The following is a 9,180-nucleotide window of genomic DNA, read 5'->3' as shown; positions in this document are numbered from 1 at the left end:
TTAATAAAATCTTAAATTTTTTTAATACAGTTCCTTTTTCTCTGCTCTCTAAATTACATTGTTGTACTACTGTTTGCCTGCTCTTGTGCAGAGGTGCATACTGTTGAAGTGAAAATGAGTAATATGCATCTCTCCCATTTGACCCAGATTAGCATGCTGTAATCTGTAATCTGGAGATTAACTCATCAGATCTGTGACCAGTTGTGTTTATTTTGGCTGGAGCTGTTTTTATTATGCCACTTGGTCACAACTCCATCTGGCACTGTACTAAACAAAATCTCCTGAAATGTAAACAGAAGCATTATAACCCCAACCAATGGGAATATGCAATTTGTAGTGTTTGTCTGTGAAAAAGTTCTGCCCAGATTTGCATGAAAGTGTGAGCAAGATTTTGCCCAATAATTGGACATTTTCCACCATATCATCACAAATGCCCATCACACTGAAATAGGAAGAATATCACAAGCAATCCTAGTCCTTCTAAATCCAAAGACTTGACTGATGTATGGTGTGGAGTGTGCTTTTAACCGTGGCAGAAGTATGCCATCTCACACTGTTCTTTGTATTTTTTAAGCAAAAAAATCCCTCAGTAACAGAAAGTCTTCATAGAAACAACATGAGCCAAAGTAAGTGCTGAAGTCATTTATTAAACACTTAAATAAAGCCATTTGAAGCATTATTTATCCAATAACTCCAGAGATCTCCAGGCTGAGGTGTCCGAAAGGTGGACGCTCACTGTGTCACCAATTTATCTCTTTCACTCAAGACTTTCTTTTCAATCTTTAAAGTCTGATTGATGCCAAATTAAAACAAAGACTACATCCAGTCCATTTACAGTCGTTTGCTGTTCCACTTGGCTCTCGATCTGAAAGTCACCAGTCCCAGTAATGTCCTCTGTAGCTCTACGTGGCCTCCTCTGCTTTAGGAGCTGCCTCTGCGCTTCCATCCGAGCTCTGCTGTTTGATATACTGCTGGAGCAGCTGTGACAGGTGGGCCGGGTGGCGCTGCAGCAGGTAAGCTGTGTGGGAAGTCAGCATGGAGAGCCCGCTCACCACCTCGCCCTGGATGACAGTCATTGACGGCAGTTTGGAGTAGCTCACGATGCCCTGTGCACTCAGCAGCGTGTTGTCTATGCAGGCTCCTGATGAAAGAAGAGCAGAGATCATTACAGATATTTGCAATGGATTCCTTCCATTTCTGGACTGATCTGAAATCTGTTTTACTGAGACAGGCTTCAGCTGGCAAAATATTATCCGTTTAATTTTACAAACAGTTTTTAACACCGGTTCACAAACTTGGGTTAATAAGCGTGATTTGGTGCAGATTCAGTGTTGGAGGGTTTGAAAACACACTTCCATTTAAGGAAGTGGACATGCAGACAAAGCAAATGTCTGTAGACGACAGACTGAATTTGGGCCACAGTATCCTTGTGTACACTCACAGTACACTTGGCATTTTCTAGATGAGAGGCAGTAACTGCTTATCCCATCTAACTGGATCCCTAACTTCATCTACCAACCGATTGTGCTCCAAGGTTAGACGCAAGCAGGATGTGGAACCTTATCTCAACCCACAGATGCCAGCCCCAAACTGTCACCAGCAGAAGATTGACGAGTTAATTTAGAAGACAATTTAGCTCAACTTTTCCTGAACTCATTTCATGGTTCCCGAGGCATCATAACAATATCCAATGCTAATTATTCCTCACACGTGGACGATAAACGTACCCAGGAGTGTCATCTGTGGGCTGCCCCTCAGAGTCGTCAGCATCTCTTTCACCTTCGGCTCTTTGCTAACAAACATAACCGTTGGGCCGACGAACAGAGGACCCATGTTGCAGTAAATGGAGTCACTCAGGAACGACCGCACGACCTGAAAGCAAACAACTGTGAATTAGAAGATTAATGATCCTTGATGTGAAATTGTGCAGCAGGATGTTCTTCTGAAGGATGCTGTGAGCTACAAAGCTGCAGACAGAAACAACAACTCAAAGTTTATCGTCTTATGTATCATCAGAAAATGATTTATTGTTGCTGTTATAGTTTATGTAAAGTATAAGGGATGGTCCTGGGTGCCATCACACAGTGAGCAAATTCAGTCGTTACGCTGGGCGTCGGCTTGACATTGGTTACACTTTTCAGAAGGTGCACATCAGGTTACGTGGAAGGTTAAGGCGTGGTTAAGTAAGTTATGACATAGATTCCCCACAGAAGTCTAAATCACGCATTAGAAGTATTACAGGACTACTCATCCATGGAGTGTACAGCTGTCAACATTCAAGAGAATATAATCCACACCTTGTTGTCCTTTCTGACCCTAAAAATGTTACCAAAACCGTCTATTACTTAGATTTGGATTAATGAAAGCTGTTTTATTATGTTATTATTCAGAAACATCTCAAACGTATTTGATTCCCGATAAATAGGAAACGTCAGAGTAAGTGTGTGTGTCTGTGAGATATACTTGAAGAAAGTGTTAACATATTTTGAAATTTGAAAGAAAACGATGTGGCTCTGGTAAATTTGATACTCTCACAGAACGTCAGTCTTACCTTGTTGGGGAAGAACTTGACTGTGATGTTGTGTTTATAAAGTCTGTGCCTGAGAGTTATCATGTCTTCAGCACTGCTGCTGCTGTTCTGGACCACGGCGATCATTTTACAATCCTCAAACAACTTCTTCAACTCCCTCTTCATTAGTAAGGTCAAATCATTATCCTGAAGGAATGAGACGGAAGAGATTGACACTCAGTAAAGCACGAGACCTGCAGACCAAACCAGGAAAAAAAGACTACTACTTGAACAAAAGGACATGAGTACATACTTTCAAAATCTGCTTGAAGCACCAAAATAAAAGCCCAATTAATTCTGTAATGTGTAAAATTCTGGTTCCCAAAAATGTTTTTATCATTTACCTACTGAGCAGCAGAAAATATATCATATTTTACTGTAAAAGATAAAGCTTTCAGGTAAAAATAACATCATCTTTGAAAGTGGTAATAGTAGCTAAAGTTCTGAATAAGCTTTACATATATCAGAGTTTTTATACACAGTTGTTATGCTACTTTTTAAAACAGACATCCAAAGCAACAGACAGTACACAAGAGTGCAGGCAGGGTGGCGACATGTGTCGAGGTGACAGAAGCATAGCAGTACAAGTAAAAGGTAAGATTTAAAAGAGGTTAGTGAGACCTGCTATGATGTATGGTTTGGAAACTATAGTACTGACAAAAAGACAGGAGACCAAGTTTAAGATGTAAAGATTTTCATTGGGAATGAGCGGGATGGACAGGATTAGAAATGAGTGCATGAGAAGGACAACTTAGAGGGGTAAGGTTAAGAAGGTTTGGACATGTTTAGAGGTGGGATAGTGGATATACTGAACAAAGGATGGTGAAGATGGAGCTGCAAGCAAGAAGAAAAGAGGGAGAGCACAGAGACAATTAGTGAAGGAAGACACGAAGAGGGTTGGTGTGACAGAGGAGAATGCTCTGTCACATCATGGGATAGGGTAGGGTAACCGTGCAAGTTAAAGGTTTCATAATGACCAAGCAAAAAATAAATATGACAATATTGCAAATATTTAAATGAAACCAACTTTTCCAATTTCCTTGCAAATTAAATACAAAGTGCAGATGTGGAAGATAAAGTTTATCACGTCCTTAAGCACGTGTACAAACACTGTTGTATATTCCATTTCTTTTGCAACAGTTATTAAACTGCTCCATCAGCTGCTGACTGCCTGGTAAAAGTTGTTTGGGATGCAATGCCAAATGCCTGTTTTTAAGCAACATATTTCAAAGGTTTTGTAAACCTAAGCCAATCCAAGAAATAAGCACACAATGCTGAGCAGTCCTATATGAAGTGAGACTTGTTCCGATCGTGCAGGCTTTCAGTAAAAGGCTGAACATGCTGGTGTGTTACCTCCTGGACGTGTTTGGTCTGGGACGGGTAAGCGCCTGGAGGAAACTCCCGTGCGGGGGGGATGTACTGAGTAACAGCCAGCAGCTTCTGTTTCTGGATGTGCAGAGGCTTCCTGTGGCGGGTCACAGCCTTGGACCCGTGTCGGACACTCTGTGTGAGGGGAAGCCATCCTGAAAGCCACAAATGTCAGGTAAATGTCTGCTGTACAACCTGTCAGTGAGCGCTGCGGAGCTAACATCGACTAACTGAGCGTAATAACAGCTAAAAACGGAGTCCCCGCTAACGCTACTAACAGTAGCTAGTTGCTGAAAATTAGACAGCGAATCACTAACCAGAACCGCAATGTTTAAAAAAAAAAGTAATGGTATAAGTATAGTACTTTACCCTGTTTTGGCAGCAATTTCGAACACAAGGTCGCCGCCATCTTTCACAGGAAAACGTCGTGATTCAGGAAAGTGACGGACGCATGCGTGCTGCGTTTACCGACATGTCGGCAAAAAGAAAATCTTCCTCATATTTAACAAACTTTAAGTGTAAAAAGAAAAAAATAACCTAAATGAAGCTGTGCTTTGTGATGAACACGTCGGAAAACATTTAAAAACTGATAACCTGTATCCATATACGTATTATCTAAATGATTTGGCTAAATTAATAAGCAAATTGCTGCAATGCCGGAGAAGAGCCTCCGAGTGTGCTTGTACGCGAACGCGTCCTAGCGTAATGACGTATCATTACCGACGTTCGTTTTTTTTTTTTGTTTTTTTTTTGCATTTTTAGTTCATATGAAAATAAATCCGTAGATTACATAGTTTCTAAATAAGTAGAGTAATATGTGATTTTAAAATCGCTGATTTTCTTACAGCATTCTTTTGCGTAACATTTTACGTAAAGGAGCGTTACGTCAGCGTGTGTTTTACAGCCATGAGGCGCATACTCAGTACGATTATATTGAGACATATTTGCTTTATTGGAGGAAATCTGCCCTCTCGTGCCACTAGGATAGTAGGGCTGCCGCGCGTTTTTACCTCGAAATACTGCAGCGGAACCAGTATGGACCTGAGTAACATGAGGAAGAGGTACAAAGGAGATCTGGAGGTGAGAAACTACTCAGTTACCTGCGTTGGGATACAGTGTATTGAGTCATGTAACTGAAGCCACTCTGTCGGTGCTGTGCAAATGCAAGGTCACGATATGAACCCTGAATTAGATTTGCAAAAAATACAGTGAGTGTGCACAGCTGGAATCTAATCTGGCTGCCATGGATAGAGTCTGTGACCAGATCCCACTGCGTTAAATGTTTCCGTATGGGGTGCGTCTTACTTCAGTGAATTACTTTTTCATCTACATTGCTAAATGAATACAATAATTAACTATTATTTTAGTAGCTTCAAAATCTGGTTATCATCTTCAGCTTTCATCACTTAACCTACACATGCATGTGTTTGGGCTGGGAGCCGGAGTACCTGGATAAAAAGCCATGCAGGCACATTGAGGTCATTGAGACTTAACACAGAAAGGCCCCAGGAGGTTCAAAACAGGGAAGTTATTGCTGTGAGGGACACTGCTATCCTTGTTTTTAAGCACGTTTCGTGTGAGATTCATATGAACTGATATCATTTAATGAAACGCACACCCCTGTGTAGTACTGAAAAATGACCACAACAACAACAAAAAATTGATGAATGGTGTGCTGTCACCACCATTAAAATGGGACATCCTAGCTGTAGCTGTAGATGGTGCCACACACTTTTATCCTTTGTCCCTCATCCCACATATTCAGATGATATCCCACATATTGGTTGGCTCTAGTATTTAAAACCATTACCCATAAAATCTGGCTTATATCTTCCCGGATAAAGTGCCAGTTAGCAGGGTTTTTTTGCTTATCCCATGCTTAACAGGGAAAAGTGCAAGGGAAGTCACTACAAAGTCATGAGCTCTGCAGATTTCTGCAGGATATGATGTATAGAAACTACCAAAAAGAGAAGGAAAAACTACTGAGCGGGTCAAGCCTGTGAAATAATATGGGTTTAAGAATACTATCAAGCAAAAATCTTCCTTTTATTCTTATTGTTTGGAAAGTTGCATTCAGATAAAAGGCTGTGTAATTATTGTCCCACACATATTTACTTTTAGGAAGTTTGCATCTGGTCACTGTATACAGCTGGAGAAAGCAGGTGTTCCCCAGATGTTTCACACCTCAACTTTGACCTCTAAATAGGACATATTTCTCTGGCATGTTTAAAAGTGCTAAACACAATTGAATAATTCATTAAATCGTAATTATACTGCCTACAGCCTGTACTCACTATAATCCAAAAGCATCAGTGAATCATTTGAATCCTTCATTATGTAAAAGTGTCTGTTTTCCTGTGTTTTTTTACATCTGTATCGGCTGTTTTGTTTCCAGTGCTTTGAGGAGAGTCAGCTCGTGTCTCTCGACCCCATCAAGCAGTTTGGAAACTGGTTTGATGAAGCCACCAAGTGTCCTGAAATAGGAGAGCCCAATGCTATGTGCCTCGCCACTGCCACCAAGTAAGAAACGCTGCCACCTGAACAGATTGGAGCTGATTTCTTTTCACAGTTTTGTACAATTAATCGTATCTGTTGTGTACTCAGTGATGGACGTCCGTCCGCTCGCATGGTCCTCCTGAAAGGTTACAGCAGTGAAGGTTTCCGTTTCTTCACCAACTATGAGAGCAGAAAGGGCTGCGAGCTGGTAAGAAGCATCTTTATCTAAATAAAAATTATATCGCGTGAATTTTTTATTCATCAGGTTTCAAATGTTTTGCATGAATTTTGATATGCATTGTCTCCTTTTTGTCTTAAATCAAATACTGACACGTCGCCCCTTGTTGATAAAGTCTGCCTCCATCTCACCCTGTGTCCAGCATCCTCCACTGTCACAACAACCCTTTGCATGTCCTCCTTCACTTCATCCATGAATCTTTAAGGCTTCTTCTGTGTTGTCGGGTCCTCTGATCACTTTCTTCTCCACAGGAGAGCAATCCGCATGCATGCCTGGTCTTCTACTGGGAACCGCTAAACAGACAGGTGCAGAAACCTTAATTTTACTATTACGTTTTACTATTACATTCTTCTTTAAACTTTTTATTTTCATAGTAAATGTAAGTTAAATTTAATTTTGATTTTCAGATTCGCATTGAAGGCACCGTGGAGCGGATCCCCTACCAGAGCTCCTGCGATTATTTCCACTCCCGGCCAAAGAGCAGCCAGGTCGGCGCTGTCGTGAGCCGACAAAGCACTACTGTGCCTAACAGAGATGTAAGCGCCGAAGCTGCTCCACCTGCACGTTGTAGGTGATGCGTACAATGTCTAAGTCTCAGTTTTCACAATTTCTTTCAGTATCTGAGGCAGAAAAATGCAGAACTGGAGGAGAAGTACAAGGACACAGAGGTGCCTATGCCTGATTACTGGTAAACCTTTGCTCTTAATTAAAGTTAATAACATGTTGGTACGGCTTCTTAAAGCTTTTTCGGTTCGTTGCCTTTAACTGTCCCATGATTTTCTTTTCCAACAGGGGCGGCTACATCGTAAAGCCTTTTTCAATCGAGTTCTGGCAGGGACAGACAAACAGACTTCACGACCGCATCGTCTTCACCAAGCTGAAGGACGGAGAGTCCGAGCTGGGAGAGTTTCAGCACGCTGCAGAGGGAGGCTGGGTGTACCAGCGACTGTCCCCATGAGGAGCATCAGCAGACTGTGAAATAAAGGAGAGGACATGTTTCATCTCGACTATCACTGATTTAAAAAGATCACCATCTTTACCTCACATTAATAACCTTGCATAGGTGCTGTTGTGCGCGGTTTATCAACAAGCCAAATGTCACTGTGCTGTCTTTGAGGTGAACCATGTGTGCTAAGTGGATAAGTGGGCCAGTGTGGCGCAATCTGACTGTGCAACTTTTGAGTTTTCCATGCTTTGTAATGGAAAAAGGGCACTGGCCTGAAAAAGTGGAGCAAAGTTACCCACTCAAAATAGTGATTAACAGTATGGCTGTGGTTGTTTAACAGTGCAGTCGTTGACCTTCTAGGACATGAAAACTGTTTCTTATTTCTTAAAAAGCACAATCTGTTCCACTCATCAACACTTAGCTGCTGTTCTTCTCCATTGGTGTGATTATTTCTGTACAGGTGTGTAGTTTTCTAAAGAAAATATGGAAAATTGAGACAATTGTTTGAGTTTAGCTCATTGTGTTAAGTTTCTTGATTTCTTTGAGAGAAAAGATTCAAATCCCCCAAAATTATGCATGGTGGCCACTTCATTAGGTACAGCTAAACGGTCATATCCAATCCCGTGCGACTGTTGCCAGAACAAATACTTTTAGGCTGTCCAAAGGTTTGGGGTTTTTACATGGACATTACCACAAATTTATCGGCACTAACTTCATAGTTGTTGGTGGTCATGAAATGCATCGTTAATGGAAGAAAAATGTGACTGTTTTGCTAATTATGCATTCAGAACATCATCTTTGGCCATAACCTGAACAATAAATATAAAAATGAATTTAGAGGCTTTTATATGGGGAATATGAGAGCATGCTCAATGTGTTCTTAGAATTTATGACAAAGAGAGCTTGTTCCTCATGAGAAAACTAATATTTGTGACTGAAAACGATGTTTCAAATTCATTGTTGTCTCTAGACAGAGTTTACTGTCTCAGTCGTGTCAGCAACTCATTAAAAAATCACAAGTCTGTTAACTGAACAACTAAAGTATATTTTTCTTCTAATTGGTGACAAATACGATTTTACACTTACAAATGGAAAATATTTGACCTGTACTGGTGGTTAACTTAATTTAAATTGATTGTATCAGTCTTAAATCTATGGCAGTGTCTCTGCAGTGACTGCCTTTTAATAGTGAGATTAAAAGAGCACGTGATGTCATTTGTGCCAACTGTTGTGTGTCCTGTATTGTTTGAGGATGAAATTGTGGTATATAGTTTGAAGTAACTGTGGGAAAATAGCTATTAATAAAGTTTTAATTTGTAACTGAGGACTGAGTGTGCGTTTGACCAGCAGATGTCAGTAGCACAGCTAACACAAACACCGAGATTCAGCGAAACACGATCACTCAGAATCACTAGAAACATGCAATATTCTCATGGATTAACTGTTGACTTGTGGATTTCTGTGAATCACTCGGTGATATCTGTCATTTTCTCAGCTAACAGCAGGGCAGCTCCACTACAAAATGCAGAAGCAGACCACAGGGTGTCAAATATCACCCTGCTT

At 40.8% G+C, this 9,180-nt stretch overlaps 2 protein-coding genes across 2 annotated transcripts; one reads left to right on the top strand and one right to left on the bottom strand.

Moving 5' to 3' along the window:
* Positions 1-627: 627 nt before the first annotated feature.
* On the bottom strand, positions 628-4,424 carry mrpl10 (mitochondrial ribosomal protein L10). The gene is made up of 5 exons (XM_084937166.1): positions 4,307-4,424; positions 3,923-4,092; positions 2,552-2,716; positions 1,728-1,872; positions 628-1,141 (listed from the first exon to the last, which is right to left on the bottom strand). Exons 1-5 carry the CDS (start codon positions 4,344-4,346, stop codon positions 903-905), a joined length of 759 nt encoding a protein of 252 aa, XP_084793292.1. The 5' UTR covers positions 4,347-4,424; the 3' UTR covers positions 628-902.
* A 295-nt stretch (positions 4,425-4,719) lies between these two features.
* On the top strand, positions 4,720-8,941 carry pnpo (pyridoxamine 5'-phosphate oxidase). Its single transcript, XM_084937159.1, has 7 exons — positions 4,720-5,017; positions 6,333-6,457; positions 6,542-6,641; positions 6,923-6,976; positions 7,079-7,207; positions 7,289-7,359; positions 7,464-8,941. The coding sequence occupies exons 1-7, from the start codon at positions 4,844-4,846 to the stop codon at positions 7,627-7,629; spliced, it is 819 nt and encodes a 272-aa protein (XP_084793285.1). The 5' UTR covers positions 4,720-4,843; the 3' UTR covers positions 7,630-8,941.
* Positions 8,942-9,180: the final 239 nt, after the last annotated feature.

The sequence above is a fragment of the Perissodus microlepis genome, chromosome 8, assembly GCF_051167445.1.
Source record: "Perissodus microlepis isolate ML-2025 ecotype Zambia chromosome 8, ASM5116744v1, whole genome shotgun sequence".
Lineage (NCBI taxonomy): Eukaryota > Metazoa > Chordata > Actinopteri > Cichliformes > Cichlidae > Perissodus > Perissodus microlepis.
This window is presented reverse-complemented; position numbering and strand designations above follow the sequence as displayed.

Excerpts from the sequence above, each read along its gene's own strand:
- mrpl10 (XM_084937166.1), bottom strand. The coding sequence starts at position 4,346 with ATGGCGGCGACCTTGTGTTCGAAATTGCTGCCAAAACAGG. Across the intron at positions 4,093-4,306 it reads GAAATTGCTGCCAAAACAGG|GATGGCTTCCCCTCACACAG; the intron begins GTAAAGTACTAT and ends TGTGGCTTTCAG. Across the intron at positions 1,142-1,727 it reads CCCACAGATGACACTCCTGG|GAGCCTGCATAGACAACACG; the intron begins GTACGTTTATCG and ends TTCTTTCATCAG.
- pnpo (XM_084937159.1), top strand. The coding sequence starts at position 4,844 with ATGAGGCGCATACTCAGTACGATTATATTGAGACATATTTGCTTTATT. Across the intron at positions 6,642-6,922 it reads GCAGAAAGGGCTGCGAGCTG|GAGAGCAATCCGCATGCATG; the intron begins GTAAGAAGCATC and ends TCTTCTCCACAG. Across the intron at positions 7,208-7,288 it reads CTACTGTGCCTAACAGAGAT|TATCTGAGGCAGAAAAATGC; the intron begins GTAAGCGCCGAA and ends AATTTCTTTCAG.